General features: G+C 41.3%; 1 protein-coding gene across 1 annotated transcript; it reads right to left on the bottom strand.

The window, feature by feature from the left end:
* Window positions 1-1,858: 1,858 nt before the first annotated feature.
* On the bottom strand, window positions 1,859-13,093 carry maneal (mannosidase endo-alpha like). The gene is made up of 4 exons (XM_062409220.1): window positions 11,734-13,093; window positions 10,705-10,814; window positions 4,121-4,197; window positions 1,859-2,910 (listed from the first exon to the last, which is right to left on the bottom strand). Exons 1-4 carry the CDS (start codon window positions 12,236-12,238, stop codon window positions 2,274-2,276), a joined length of 1,329 nt encoding a protein of 442 aa, XP_062265204.1. The 5' UTR covers window positions 12,239-13,093; the 3' UTR covers window positions 1,859-2,273.
* Window positions 13,094-16,713: the final 3,620 nt, after the last annotated feature.

Raw genomic sequence — 16,713 nt, 5'->3', positions numbered from 1 at the left:
GCCACACAACACTCTCATCCCTCCAGCCTGACCATCAGCCACCACTCAACTTTACTTGTCATTCCAAGAAACTAAACTGCATTCATCTTTGTTCGGGTATGAGCTGATTATTTTTAATATATTACAATTTGTTGGCAACTGGAAATATGGCTGCATCTAATTTACACCAAAGCTCCCTGTCACATATCACACGTTCACTTCCAACTTGGACCAACTGCACTAACCTTAATTATCTTGTTTATCCAAAGTCATTAAAGGTGGAGTTATTGATTCTTGGGATTGGAAACAAATACCCTCCACTGATTTCAACATATTGGATTAGCCACCACACACATTAGCCTTCTGTTTAGAAAATACACACAAACTACACATTCAGAGGACGTAACGTACTGGTGTGTTGTCAGTGGAGCCCACAGCGCAATCTGGAGGCAATCTGAGATGATCTCTCCACCGGCTCACCGATGCTATTATGAGACATGGTATATACATTTCACTATCTTCTTTGGGTTAGCCTGTGGTGCCTCAAAATACAGAGCCAGCGCTTGTATTTAAATCTGATTTGTTTCCAGCGCACATTCAGTAAGTACAGCTAGCAGACTTGGAGGATATACTAACAGATTTGACAAAAAGTGTATTGAATTAACAATACTGGCACAATATTGGCTTATTCTAACTTTATGAGATCCTCATTGGTATCTTAGTTGAACTCAGATTTCCAAACAATGCGGTTTAGTCCATCTGGATAAGATGCTCTCTAGAAGAGCAGCGCGGCTTCTGCAACTTAACCTCAGCTGAACCGCGCCAGTGTGGCTTGGGCATAGGTCAGAAATGTTCACTGATGACCTATGTAACTTTTGTTTTCATGAGTTGGTTGGTCTATAACTGGACTGTCTAACGTAAAATAAACCAAAAAGTATAAGAAAAGAAGAAATGCACTGGGATCCCTAGTGCACACATTATTTAACACAGGGAGACACTTGTAGGCGCTTCTACCTTTGTCTCTTTTAGGGCTACCCTCTCAAATGAGAAGGAGATTCTTCCAGCGGTGAGTTTTATAACTTGTTAGACACTGAGCCGTTTATTTCTTCTCTTTTGGTGCTTCCAATCTCAGGTGTAAAATCATTCCACTACGTCAACTCATCCTTTTTGCCTGGTAAAGATGTCTGCGACAGGCTGTTGTGGACCCACAGACACAGGGGGAGTCCCAGTGAGACGGAGGCAGCTTCCTGGTCAGGCTCTAAAATAACCTTATTTTCGGCCTTCTGCTTAGAAGTGTTTTAGAGAGAGAGAGAGAGAGAGAGAGAGAGAGAGAGAGAGAGAGAGAGAGAGAGAGCAATTTAAGAAATTAAAAAGTGACCTGATCTGCCCCCTGATCCAGACCAGCACCAACATTAAATTGGTTCTTTCAGTACTCATATCACCTGTTAACTAACAAACAAACAAATGCTGATGAAAACTTGTAAGCATCTTGGTCAGGTACAGCTCTGTTGTCCCATCTTTTCTGCACAGACCATTTTAGTTATTAAAATGTATTAAGTGTATTATTTTATCAGTAGTGCCAGAGGGAATTGGCTAGAACTGTTTTTGTCTTTCAGCTGCTCCCATCAGAGGTTGGTTTGTTGGATCTCCTTCCACGTATTTAACTTGACATATGTAATACTCTGGGGAAATCTCTGACACAATCAGGGTTTCCACGCAGGAGACAGCAGCTCAACCACAGTGAGGCACAGCCCCCTATAGGGAATTGACTAAAGTACCACTGTTAAAACCAGATACATTTTTGCTTACAACTCAGTAGCTCCTACTGCATCAATTACATTTGCTACCACTCAACATCAAACAGTGATTCTCCATTGGTAAACAGACACTTTTTAATTTGTCCTCAAGGAAATACAGGAATTCGTAGGACAAGAACAGTCCCCTATCATAAGAAAATAAAACCCCAAACCCAAAAGAGCAGAGTTACTGTACATAGCCACACTTTCTTGATGTCACAACACATACTGATTTGTTATCCTCAAAAAGATGATTCCCTTTCACTGTGACCTTGTCGATTCAACAAACCAGTGAACTTATTTACCTTTACAAAAATGTTAGTGATTAAAAACAATGTGGTCAGAGTGGATATTTGGGGGAAAGCTCGTCAGTGGTGTTCTGAAGTGGAGAAAAAAAGGAAGATGTACAAATGTTAAGTTGTTTTTCTACAGTGAGAGCTGACGTCTTGTCGTATCCGATTCCCCCCCAACACATCTACCAGGGAAATAAAACCACGTTCACATCAACCACTTGTCTTTCTCCTTGTTAAAGTTCTCGGCCCACTGACGTGTGAGCTCCAGGTAGTGGTCAGACTGGTTGGGTTGGTAGTCTAGGTACAAACGGGTCACTGTTTTCTTGGGCACAGCCTTCTCTATCTGCGTTCCTTCATGCCATTGATTGAAGGAAGTAATGGTGACAATTTCTGGTCTGACAGACAGAGCTGCTTGCAAGGATGTCTCGTAGTATCGTCCATTCACCCTGTTCCTGGTGTTATGGTTGTTCCATGGCCGAACAGCGGTGTCTACGTACCCTGGGCCGACACTGGGGATGAACAGCAGATTGTTTCCATCGCAGAAGGCCTTGATGGCTTTCCAGTTCTGGTGGGACGAACCAAAGGAGAAACCGTTGGAGGCAAAGTAGGTGTATATGCCATCGAAGCCACTGGCCAGGATGTCATGTTTGTGGCGCTCCTCGACGATGAGGGCCACGAAAATGCCATCGTAAGGTGTGCCCCTGATGCTGTGGGAGCCCTTGGCTGTCAGGAGGTCTGCCCAGGACTCTGGCGGCGTCAGGTAGGAGTCGTAGACATAAAACAGAGGCAGGACCCGCCCTGTGCTGGACCGGAATCTGTAGAAGGCGCCATGTTTTCCATACCTGGGAAAAAGAAGAGAGGACTTAATGTTCCAGCTTCCTCTGCATACATTTTGATACTGTGCAGATCATATAAGCAAAGTTGATGATATTAGAAAACCAACACATATTATAACACTTGCACTCTGCAAATGCATGTGAGGGACATTTAAACACAAACTCAGTGCAGCTTTCGTTAACTGCATCAGGTTCGGTTTTCTCTTTGGCTCGGATGGGTTTGAACAAAGAAATGTTCCCCAAGCCGATCTGTGTTCTTTACAATTGATCTTTCACCACTCCTCCACCATATGTCATTCTGTTGTAGGACGACACCTGATCATTTCTCTCTGTGACACTGACGCCACTCAGTCATGTAGTGTTACCTCACGACTGTCCCAATCAAAAGACAGGAAGTCGTGTAGAGTGAGATCGGATCACTCTGAAAGTGTAAACTCTGTGTGTGAACTCAGGTTCACATGCTCTTAATGGAAAACCTTGAATCAAGAATCAGTGCTATCACCAGATAAGAGGTCTATAGACGCTTTTGATCATATTGACTCTGGTCTATTTTAAGTGTTACACGTTTGATACAGCTAAATGTCACAGGTTGACTTTGTGTCATGAATTCAGAAATTGCACGCATTACATAAATTATTGTGTCTTTCTATTTCTCAAATGTTTGCTTAGCTTCATATGGACAGTAAACACAGCAGGTTTCCCAACATACTGCCAGCAATATAAGCCCAGACATCAGAACTCAAGCTATGATTTAACTCCAGTCTGTGTCATTGTAAACACGGCATCAGAGACGCTGTGTTCTTCTTCAGCCCACTGAGGAATATGATATTAGATGAAATGTTTCATGAATAACCTCCACGCCTCTCTCTTACAGCCGTCATCTTTTAAACATCAGTTGCGTTAAAATAAAAAAGAGTGAACGTTGAAATTATTTTTATAGATAGAAAAAGAGACAAGTTCCCTTTGACACACAATCAGGCTGCTTGAAGTCAGAGCAGGAGATATCCGCTGATCCATGACAGGAGGATCACAAGGGAGAAATCTATATTTAACTACCTGTTCCTCCTCTTCCCTTATCAGGCGTCATGTTTCAACACATAACTACTGATTGATGGGTAGCGGCCACTGAGACAACAGGCAGAGCTTCGACCCTTTGGAGAATTAAGGGCTTCAAATCAAGCACAGAGGACAGTGGAACCAGAAAAACAAGGCTTACTTGTCAGTGATGTATTTGATGTTGTCATGCATGCTCTGGTCCGTCCGTCCTTTGTATGGCTGTATGTGAAAGGCCACCTGGAAAAAGATACATTCAAACATGGATATTGAATTAAAGACCATAGAGCAGAACATTAATTCAAAAAGAGCTGACAAATAAAAAGGTAATGCATTCAATTTCAAATTCAAATCTTGCTGCTCATTATCCTAGTATATTATTTGTTTTGATGGACAGCCAGTATGAGGGGAATATCTAATTAGTGGTCTGTGGAAAACTCTAGTAATTTCACCACACTCTTTGTGGATCAGTGTTGACTGAAGTGTTGATTCTGGAGGTGCGTATTCCACAGGGGATCCATGTTTTTGTTCTCAATTGTCAAACTGCTCCACATTGTGACAATGTCATGCTCATTGTAAACTCCAGTGTGCTGTCACAGTTTTGAGTGAGGAGTTTTCTTTGGCTGGAACCAGATCCTGAAAGCATTGAGATCAGGATATAAGACAGAGGACAGATCTGCTCCCATTCAGGAACAGTCCTACTAGTTTGAAAAGAAGCCAATACAAATCCTCCACCGACACACAGAACCCTATTTTATACCCAGCGGTGCAAACTAATGCCAAACAAGACGTAGATTCAGACCGGCACAGTTTTCATTTCATTCATTCATCCTGTCCAGGGCCCACACTGTTTATAAATAGCAAATGCTAATTATGTCCTTTAGTTGCTTTGCTGCCACATGTGGAATCTCAGCATGCAAGAACACTGAATCAATTTTTTATCCAAATTAGTCCCTACATCAAATCCTGGCAGGGACACAGCATATGATGGATTTACATTACACTGTGGTGAAATGCTTCTATCCCTTAGCAGTACTGAAGAAAGGGGGTCATAATCTCCATCGTTATTCTCACAACTTTGGCCAAGTTCAATCTGGATGTGGAGTTTGGTATGTTCATTCAGTCTATTAACAATAATGGCCTTTTTCTTTAATTCTTTTTTAAATAATATGATAAAATAATCGATAAATTGATGAGGCTGGGACCCCATAGGCTATACATATTTCTGCTTGTAGTTTTAAGTGTTGTTTAAATTGTAGGCTTAACAATGGATAACAGTATCTAAAGCTATACGTTAAAAATAAGTCCATTTCCCAAGATAGAGTGAATATGTGAAATATGTTAATCCCTATTGTGCACCATTTGGACCTTGAGTACACGGCTTAATAACATAAAAAAATGTGGATGTAAGCATAACACAGTTTTCAGTTATATTCTACAAAATATTAAATTGAAAGTTTCATTGTGATACTTGTTTTGTTGCCCTGTGGGTATTCTTTTCTACAAAAAAATAAAATAAATATATATCATATTTATATTGTAACATAAATAAGACATGACAGTGAGATGAAATTCATAAGGTACTCAGGTCACAGGTATCAGGAATAATACCCTCAGGCTAACATACGCTGAGTCTGCTGTTCTACTCGTTGTTATAATTCAACACGCAGGCAGCAGTTAGGTTTGTTAAAGAAGTGCAGCAGGTACAGTGAACGTATGAGAGATGGTATCATCTGAGTCACGACAGGCTGAGTCAGGGCAAATGAGAGTGTGGCACTGACATGTCAAGTTCATAGACCTACAGTCAGAGCTTCGCACCACAGTAAGATCTAAGGGGGGAAGTCTTTGTCGAACTGCACTGCACAAAAAGCTAAATTGTTTTAACATTGTTCAAGGTTGCAGATACGCAGCTAGATCTTATTTTAAATTGAGAATATTAACATTGGATGGGGACTATTTAAATTGTGAATTTGATGAAGTGAGACTGAGTGTGCTTTAGATTCTTGCATGCACACAGACAGGCAGGCAAACTGTGTCTTTCTCCTGTGGTATAATGGAAAGAGACAGAAGGGCAGCGAGAGGCCAAGTGCAGCCTGCAGGATACTGAGGATTTCTGGAGAATGTAGGTGAGAGGGAGGTGGAGCAGGGAGCAAGTGAAGCAGATGCTCACCATCCCTGCAGCCGTGTCCCGTATTGTTATCTCATCTGTCAACACTTTGAGCGGAGTTTGGATCTTTTCCATTGACTCAGAGTGTCTCCGAAATCCGGATTTAGCCGACTCTCGGGACTACAGAAAAATTAAAAGAACATCTGCTGAGTGATCCAGTGGGAATTTTAGCTTCTATCCGTGACACAATCAATAAAACCAGTGGTGTTCATCGAGAACAGGATTATGTTCTCTCACAGGACTGGAGAGTTGAGGGATGGATGGCCATTGCCGTCCATGAAAAAGCTGAAGAAAACTATTGTATGCTTGTTTTCGTCAGACACAGAGAGAGGAAAGGTCTCCTGCAGCACAGTGAATCATTTACAGAGCTATAGAGCCACAAACACTGAAAGCTCAACGCCCACTCTATCTCTCAAAAGAGGCTGCAAGGTCTTCATAAACAGTTTCCATGACAACGTGGCAGCATTTGGCGCCTGGGCTCGGGCTTCTCAGCCGTCTCGACTACTTGTTGGAAATTATGAAAGACCAGAGATGTAAGATGCAGTTCAATCTGTTCCTGGCCGATGAAGCCGGAGGTGGATGCAGATGAAAAGATTGTTTTCATCTGTACCCATGTGGTGTGATGCTGAGAGACTCATATTTACATTCCAAGCCTCAGGTGTGAACATGCTGCCACAGAAAACAAGCCTCCTGAACAGTTTTTACCAATGTTTGGCTGCTCTTGAGATAATGAAGAGCCCTCATCTGAAGCAAAGTTATAGCATCCATCCACACCAATGACTGAACCTAAACATGGACAAAGCATCTCCACCTCCTCCCACTGGCATCTTGTGCTGGTGACTCCGTAGTGATCTGGAGCTGTGGCATCAAGGTCACACCGGACCAGTACAACCGCCCACCAATCGTGAGTCAGTCTCAGCTGTCAATCATGACCCTGTTTTTATAGCATCAAATAACTTTGAAACTAAACACCTTATAGAAAAAAAATCAAACCTTGAACCAAGAGAGAAAACATTGTGACAGATGAGACCCATAAGGAAGCTATGGTCTCTGTGTCTTTATTTCCAAGATTTTCTGTTACTGTCAATCCAGACTATGAAGCAATCTCAGAGTTAACATTCAAAGGTTTGATAGGTAGTAGGACACAGTGTGTGTAAAAAGAGACAAACAAAAAGAAGAAATAAATCATGATAGTAATACAAATGATAATAATAAAATAAACAGAAAACAAATATATAAAATATAATATAAAGACAAACAAACAAGACAAGGTAAGAGTAAGTAGAATCGGTTTGTATACATTCATGGGGCTTTCCAGGATGGGTGTGGCGTTTTGTTTTGTTAGCTTAATTTATATACATACCTCCACTTGCATACATTTTACAGTTTGTTCTTTTTTCTCTTTTTCTTCTCTGCTTTGCTTCTTTTTTTGCTTTTCTTTTTTTCTCCTCTTTCCTCTACAGTTAAACGCTTACATTGCTTTCCTTGTCACATATATGTTGTAGCATTAACTCACCGGCAATAGGAGAGATTTGAGGATTGTTGAGTGGACTTTATTGAACTCTTGGGACTTGTTTCTTTGTATCACAGATGATTTTCCACTGATGTGTGTTGTGCTAAAAGATCCAACCATTTCTCATTTAGTATTGATGGTGGATATAGACCATAATGGGACAACTCCAGATGGTTGTAAGTGACATGGTGTGTGAGGTCAGAACATGGTAAATAAGGTAATTGTCACAAGACCTGGTGGTAATGACAGTCACGTGTTTTCAGTAAAAGCACATCTAGTGGATTGAAAAAAAGCAAATAAGGCCCATTACTTTGTATATGTTGAAATCTAATCTATGGTCAAATAGGTTGTATTAAAGGCGTAACATCATTAAAACCAAAGAGATTCCTTGTCCCCTTATATAAGTCTCTCTGCTTAGAACGTAGAACGTTACTGCTCGACTAAAGTTGAAATTTTGTCTGCTTTTCACTGAGCAAACGGGGTCAATCCATGTTTAATTAGAGAGGGTGGGGGGCTGGAGGGGATTATAGATCAGCCCGTGTCCTCCTGTCTGTCATCTGGGATGTGCTGACCGATTTCTCTGACACCAATGGCCTGCTTTAGACACACAGTTCACAAGGATGTTCAATCGTTACACCTAAACCCACTTTTGAATCTGTGTAAAAATCCTGATATCCAACGATGTGATGTCTGAAGGTATACATGTATGACCCTTGCAGAGGAAGGGTAGACACACACATCACTGATCATACACACAGACTTCAGCCTGCATTTTGTCAGCGGCGGCTCTGGTGCACTGAAACACTGGAGTATTAGCCCTCAGGTCAGCTGTGAGATACACACTGTTGTGTAAGTCTGACTGAGACACACAGAGAGACCCAGTTCTCAGTTTAAGACTTCCTTATAAGGAGCGTGAAAGTAGAGTGACGGAAAGCTCCTCTGTCCTGTCGATGCTCAATCTACAGCCTGTGCTGCCCCTGTCTGGAGCAACTTCAGCATCTTGTGGCTCTGTGGTATCTGAAACCCCTCAGTGTTTAAGGACAAACGACTTTGTGAGATGGAATTGTGCACTGAAAGGCTAAATCTACCCTAAAGCACTCTAAGTCTTTGGCTCAGTTAGAACATGTCTGATAGCACAACATTTCCATCTCTCTGCAATGTCCATACAACTTTAAATGTCAGGTTTTCAGGTCAGAGCATCAACATTGATACAGGGACACATTTCTTGATCATCAGTCATCTCAGTCGAGCAGCAGGCAATGCAGCTGCAAGACTTGAATTAAGGGGCTTGACACACATCAGGTCTTGTCTTAGACCTTGTGCAAGGCAGCGCATGATATGAGTCTCTTCGGTAGTCTCAGAAAGAGCATCCATGATGTTTAAATTGCATATTTACTTGTGTGTCTTAAAATATGGCGTGGTTGTGTCCACCTCTGCAATATTTTGATGGCGCGTAACTGCCACCAGCAGTTTATCTTGACACTGAAAGTCCTTGATTTTCATGAGTGGTGGATAGAAATATATAAACTACTATTTTCTTTTTTCAAATTTCTCAAAAATCTGTCGAAGTTCAAAAGGAAGGACACCCTCTTAAAGGAATGTATTTAAGCCTTGGCTGTTTTTCACTGTACTTTGATGTAACTCTGGGGTGATTCAATACAAACTACTCCATAAAAGGTTTCTCACAGTTATTGAATATCAATGGTACAGAGCCTCCAACATCCTAAACTTTAAAACTGTCTCTTAAGACAGATGGGGCTACATGCCCCTTAATATTGAACAGATATGTTTCTTTTATTAACTTTGTAGTTTGCTAACTGACAGTGGGCAGACAGTTAGCTTAGGCCCACGATACACTTGTTGTTTAACCAAGTTGACGCTTCAGCAAGCGGCTGCATCATGAACATTAGTGTGCATGTACTTCCTTGGGTACTACACGTGTTACTGTAGAATTCCTGTAGAGGACAGATCACAGAAGTCAGACTCCAGATTAAAGTGCAATGTGCCTTACGATCTTTGACTCAGACCGATCTTTCTGCCACTTCCGGACGTGCAAGCGGTAAACACAAAGATGGCGACACTTGAAGAGATCAACATTTGGCTAATGATGAGATCAAGACAGAAAACGCAAAGGGGGATATCTCAGAACCCTGAATAAGACACATTGCGAAAAGGTTTACTTCTCTTTCTCTGCCAATGCGGCTCCACAATTTCTGTCTCTGATGACGTGCCCCTGGACCCCCTGCTGCCCCGACCTATATGTGGGTATAGCAACTTGCGTATGTGTTGCAGTAATATCTGAGAACATGCACAACCTACGCACCAAACGGACTCATGTACGTGTAATTAACAACAAGAATGTTACGACCCCTACTGGTGACTGACTGTTAATCTGTCAACCTGCTAGCTTATTGTGACTAATTGCCGAATAGCTTCCCAGACACAGTTGTTTATTTACGAGCCAACTAACTATTAGCTAGTGGTCAAGGCAAGAAGCACCTTTTGAACGCCGAGATATTAAAGAGAAGGAACGCATTGGGGCAACATTCACAAACACATCATTCATCACTATGTAACAAGGCTTCTATGTTCTTGATATTGCTCTCACCGACAGTTCTTGTCTGAGAACTCCTTTAGAAATGCTCCAGTTTAATATGAAGAACAAAACAAACATTCTTTGTCACTTTATCTTCATTAAACTCACTTTACTGGTTTTATCAGGCTGTCCTATAAGCCTACACTGGCCCAGTCTGGGCACAATTAAGATTGACTTTTTGTCAAATAAACATTAATATTTCAATTTTTTATTGCCGCTATTCAAAATGAGCATGTGACCTATCAATGACCTGTTAGTTGTATGTCAGATTAGAACTTTTAGACCCATATTTATATTATATGACAACCAACATGAATTATATCAAAGTAGCTTTCTAATTTCCATGCTGAATGTATGAACATTTTCAGCTTTGTCATGTACTACCACACAATTCATTGTCACCGGGAAGCCATTCACTCATTCAGTAAATCATCAGAAAGGAAAAAACATACCGGTTGTCTCACCAGTTACCTTGATGCTGTGCCTGTGGGCAGCGTCCATGACTGCGGGAACCAGGTCCTCCGTGGGCTCCCCGTGGTCGTCGGCCACCCCAGGAGGATACCAGGACAACACCAACACCCCTACAACAGCGGCATGGAGCAGAGGGGAGGACATCCAGAGGAATATTTATTTTACAATATCGCTATTGACCCTTTCTTTCCATCTCAACCTGGTAGATCTTAGAACATTGTCTCAAACCATAAGGTAATTAAATACAACTGTTATGAGAGAGTTATGTTGACTTTATATTTACATATTAATTCTACAAAAAAATTTGTTGTACTTGTTAATGGCAAGCGAAGTTATGCCGTTCTTTCTAAGCATACAATTACTGTTTATTACAGGACTGGAAGAGGTTGTTGACACCCATTCTCCCAAACGTCCACTTTGCTTCCCACTGCCGTACCCCACAGGTACTCAGTATTTACAGAACACTTTGAAAAAAATTATGTATTTCTAAGCACTGTTGCTCCCCCTTTCACCTTTTGTTTTCTTCTGCTGTATATACATTTAAGTATCAGTTGTAGGACAATCATTAAGAGTTAAAAACATATTTGCAAGCACAAAGAACAATCACTGCAAGCGGAGAGGCATCTTTTAACTCCCTGCCCTTTCATTTTTCAGTGTAAACTTATGTTACATGTTGTTAATGCAATATTTACTTGTGTTATGGGTGAGAAAGAGACGTTTGAGACTAAATAAACACCATTGGTACCTGATTCATTCAATCAAATGACACTGTACATTTTAGGCTGACCAAACTCTTAAGTGCATAATTGTGATGTTTGAAGATGGTTACAAAATAATATTTCATTTCTCTCAATCTCAGTCACCGCAGAGATGAGGCCATTAAAGGTTTTGCATTTTAGTGCAATATCAACATTCTAGTCCAGGATCTCTTAAGTTTCGCCTACAGCAACGGGAGGATGTCAACCCTGTGGTGTCAACACACAGCGCAACAAGCCAAACATGCAGAGCCAGCGTTGCCCAAACTGTTACCTGCTGCAGCCGCTTCTATCTGGGCCATGTGGGACTCGAGCACCGTTGGGTCCCTGGAGCTGTAGGGTCCCAGCTCAGGGTAGAAACTTGAGGCGACGTCCTCTGGTGGCGTGTGCCTTCCCTGAGCGTGACTAGCTGCGATCTTGGGGTCCCAGTGTGGCACCAGCACATGATCCCAGTGGATGTACTTGTTGTCCATGCTGGGGGAGCCGTACCACAGGTAGTAGAATATGTGCACATCGTAGAAGATGCTGTAGTCTCGGTCGGACCTGCTGAAGACCACCTTCGTGTCGCTGCTGCCCATTTGGAACTGGCCCGGCGACGCAGCCAAGTCTTTCACGTCCAGCCGCAGCCGGTCGGACCGCTCCACGATGAGATCCATGCCGGGGGCCATGTCCGAGAAGCCGTCGCTGGGTTTGAGCCTCCGTAGCCCCATCATGGTGCCGAAGATGAAGAGCGTGAAGAGGAAGAGCGCGACGAGAGCCTTCCTGCGGAGGCGCGTCATGGTCGCTGTCCGTGGTGCTGCGGAGCCACGACAGCAGCCAGCGGGAGGAGTGATGCGGCTTCGTCCTAATTACAGCCCATGAGCGCACGGGTCGTCTTTCAGCATCGAGCAGGTAGAAGAGAGGAAGCGCTGGTGCGTAATGGAGTCGGTCTGAAACACACGACAACTAAAGGGATCTCACATCACTTCCATCCCCATGACCCGAGGGCTTCCTGCTCTGTGTCGCTGCCACGCTAAATCTCCCCCTGGTCGCCTGCGCGCAGCCATGACGCTCATGTCGGATTAGATTTCCTCTCCATCGTGTGTCTTCAGAGGGGAAGTGACACGTCGCTCAACAGTTCCCCCATGTCTCTGTCTGCTGCTCAGAGGTTTCTGTCAAAGCTGGAACAAACCAAGGGTGGTTACCTTAGTTTCCCATCCAATCAGCGCCGGTTGTCCTCTCTTCTCCTTCTCCTCCTCCTCCTCCTCCTCCTCCTCTTCCTCCTCCTCTCATCCCAACCTCATCACACCTGTCTCTGGATCCGTCGCCAGATCCAGTGCTGGATTAGAGAGACACTGTTTTTACTGGATGTTCAGACCAGAGCAAAGAATGAAACATTTGTGTCTGTGCCGATGGCAGGAGGGAGGTGGGATTAGCCCCGACCACCGGAAAGAGAAGTATGAGGGGCGATTGAAGCCACAGAGAAGCGAGAGGTGTACCTCGACGTCTGATCATTATTAAGAATTTGGAGGAATATTAGTCTACTGTAGAAGAACATAAGTAATTCATAATCATGATTAAACATAATAATATTCATACAATTTGATGGCAACGCTCAAAAGCAAATATGCTCAGTATTTGCATCGGTGTCAGTGCAGGAAGAAGGGCGATGTATATACAAACATATTTTTAATGTGTTGCTTTTTATTTAAAGTGATTTAAATGTCTAATTGATTAAAATGTTAAAAAGTTCTATACAAATAAATCTTTCTTTGCCTAAAGGTTTTTCTTTAAATATTGATCTCCTCCTTCCCAGTCAGTGTGGCACTAATCACCTCTCATACAAGCTTCCCCTTTTTTTTGAAAATATAATTCAGCTGTATTTTAATTATTTAGTTAACTGTAGTTAGTTCACAGATGTAGTTTGCCACCAAATTAAGACACATATAATACACCTAACTTTCATTTATTTGGAGACTTAGAGCTTGATGTCTGTTTTATTGCTTCCATCTCCTCTTTGACATTCAGAGACTTTTTAAACTGTAGCTTTTTGGAGGTTTCGTCATTTCCCCTCCGCTATAAACATGTTAATTCTTCAAGGATGATGCAGTTTGCAGTAACCAGTTTTTTTAACCTTGTCTATATTTAAATAGATTAACGAGGAAATGAATTGGGTGTAGTATGGCTCCTTGAAGTCGTACACAGTGGGATTCAATGGAAAGGAAACTCAAGATTCTCTTTGGCAAAAGTCTTAAAATTATCATAAAATACCTGAAACCTTGATTTTTGGATTGTTTTTATAGCTAGTAAGAGCTAAACCCCTAATGTGTCAGAGTTTCTGCTCCACACAACCATTCTATAATTATAAAATTAGTTAGAGTGTGATTTATCTGAAATTGGTGATTGTCTGCGATACCAAAAACTTCCATTTGCTACTGTATTTGTTTTTGTGTATTATACATACATCCCTCTTTGCAATATTCACCAATCACCCTATTGTTCTTTGACTGGGGGGTGGTCTCACAGAATGCATGCTTGAGCTGACACCTAGTGGGAGTCACTGGAATCGCTAGTGGGATTCACTGGAGTGTTCAGTGCTCAGCCCTCATGCCTTTACCCTGCCAACTGAACACCTGAACAGGGCTGTTATCATACAACTAATAGGCTGAGGTGAAAGAGATCTATCCAGCTTAAAATTGTTTCTTTCTTATCTGAAATGGTATATCACTAAGGCACTTTATGGGAAACTTCCAGTCTTTTAGATACAAAAAGACTGGACACACAAAAAAAAGGAAACCATCACACTAAATACAACTAATGTGCCTTATTTAGTCGTATCGGAAGAAATCAACAGCAATAATAAAGTAAAAAATGTTATACATGAAAAAACACAACTGTTATTTCAATAAATCTATATAGTCTGTCCATTTCATATAGTCATTATTGTACTTAAATGGTAAATGGTTTTGTATTTATATAGCGCTTTTCTAGTCTTGATGACCACGCAAAGCTCTTTACAGTACAGTTTTGCATTCACCCATTCACACACCCATTCATACAGTGCATCTATTAGCAGCCCTTTGTTGCTCTATGCAATTCGGGGTTCAGCATCAGGAAGTCAAAGAGGATGGATAACTGCAGCGAGCCCTTCGCTGAGACCCTCTGGCCTATCAGGGAGTCTCCATCTGTTCCGTCTGTCATACAGCTGGACTCAAAGCTGTGGCGCTGTCTTCAATTGGGGCTTAAAGCTGCACTGTCGGCATGTCGATTGGTTTCCAGTAGGGTTGCTTTTGTTAGGATTCATAATTGGAGTGATGTATTGTCCCCATGCAGTGAGAATCACTTCTGATGGTCTTTTTCTGTCAACTCTTCATGGATATCCTACATAAGATCATTTTAAATTACCTATTTATTAGGAAATATCAATCAATAAAATTGTAATTGTAGGGCCCATATTCACAAGTCAAAATTTGTCTCAAAGGGCTTAACAAAGTTGACATCCTCTGCCCCTCATCCTCAACAAAAGTCAGGAAAAACCACCAAAAAACGTCTAACAGGGGAAAACACATAAACAGCTGAATTCAATTGATTTTTTTAAATGAAAAAAAAAACGTTTTATTTCAAACATCATTTGTATTTATTCCTTCATAAGTATAATCATCAGTCTAATCAGTCTAACAACAAGCACTTAGATAATACTCTTGACAAGCTAAAAATACATTTTCATGGTTACATACTGACTCAGTGATTGATGTTTCTTATTTAAGCCCATTGAATCATTTTTTTTTTTTTTTTTTTATATATATATATTTATCCTCCACTTTATGTCACTGTGGATCTCTACATGGTTTTCCTCTCTCTCTGCTGGTTGATGTTGGACAGTTCAGTTATCGGTTTTGCTTGACTTCTTGGATCCTCTGTAGGAGAAAGGGCCCATTAATGTTTTATCTCTTTATATGACCTAAGCGTTGTTGCTCCTCGGTTTTGACTCGACCATGACACAGCCTTTAAATCCTGAATCAAGTTTCCAGAGTAACCTATCATCAACATCCATCCTTTTGCTTTTTATGATATGGTGCAGTTATTATGAGCATGAATGTTTGTCCCTGTACACTGAACGTAGACAGCAGACTCATTTATGTGAGCGTGAACACTGCACGACCATGTGTCGCCTGAAGATGGGGTCTGTGTATCTCCAATGGAATAAATTACACAGGACAGCAGACATTGTTTTGTTTTGGATATTTTTGCATAAATATAAATAATTTGGTAAATAGGTCATTTCCAACTAGATTCATTTTTTATCGAGTGAAAACCCAAGCTAACATGTTTAGAGGCAAAACAGTACAAGTATAGTGTGTGTTTTAACAACAAATTAAGATAAAAAAAGATGTAAGAAATGTAGAAAAAAACTAAAAAAAACTAAAAACAATTTAATCACTCACATAGTCCAGATTATAGAAGATGTTTGCATATCATGTCAATTGGTACATCCACAGACATTGAATAATCATAAATACAACATAACAAACTGGAGACATTTACTGGAGATATAAACATTTCTGAACTAATATATTGTAAAAGAGGATATAGAAATATATCAAAATATTTAAATGACTAAACATTTATTATGTGAAGGTTTGAGGGAAATTTAATAATAATAGACTACATTTTGTTATACATGTACATAAACATACGCATACAGAGTAAACATACAGAGGCGGTGGACCAGTGGCAGAAACTTGGACTATGGGCAGAAAAGGTCTATGGATTGATCTGTCCAAAAAAAATCCTAAATCTCCCTACCCTGTCTAGTGCCCTTTGACCATGGCACCTTACTCCCCCAACATCTGCTCCCAGGGCGCCGTACATGGTCGCTCACTGCTCTGTGTGTCCTGCACCAGATGGGTTAAAAGCAGAGGTTTAATTCCCCTACAATTGCATGAGTGTGCCTGTGCATGTGTTTGGGATAAATAAATATATCTTAATCTTAATCTTAATCTATATTTATATAAATATATATATTTATATAGAGAGAGTTCTTTGTATATACGACATGAACTCACTGATTTCGGGGGCGGCACGAGCACTTAAAAAAAAAAAAAGTCAAGCGGTTTTCTATTATTTATCAATCACTGTTTGTGGAATTGGCAAATTGGCGCCACCTGCAACGTGTCGCGGACAGCACACACACACAGTCGCCGGGGCTCCGCCCCCCGCTCTTCTCACTCTCTCAGAGACACACACACAGTGTTGATGTGCGCCGTTGATGCGC

Source organism: Platichthys flesus, chromosome 17 (assembly GCF_949316205.1).
Source record: "Platichthys flesus chromosome 17, fPlaFle2.1, whole genome shotgun sequence".
Taxonomy (NCBI): domain Eukaryota; kingdom Metazoa; phylum Chordata; class Actinopteri; order Pleuronectiformes; family Pleuronectidae; genus Platichthys; species Platichthys flesus.
This window is presented reverse-complemented; position numbering and strand designations above follow the sequence as displayed.

Bases quoted from the DNA above. Each gene is read 5' to 3' on its own strand.
- maneal (XM_062409220.1), bottom strand. From the start codon at position 12,238: ATGACGCGCCTCCGCAGGAAGGCTCTCGTCGCGCTCTTCCTCTTCACG. The intron at 4,198-10,704 runs GTAACTGGTGAG...ATCTTTTTCCAG, and splicing joins CCCACAGGCACAGCATCAAG to GTGGCCTTTCACATACAGCC. The intron at 2,911-4,120 runs GTAAGCCTTGTT...TCTTTTTCCCAG, and splicing joins ATCAAATACATCACTGACAA to GTATGGAAAACATGGCGCCT.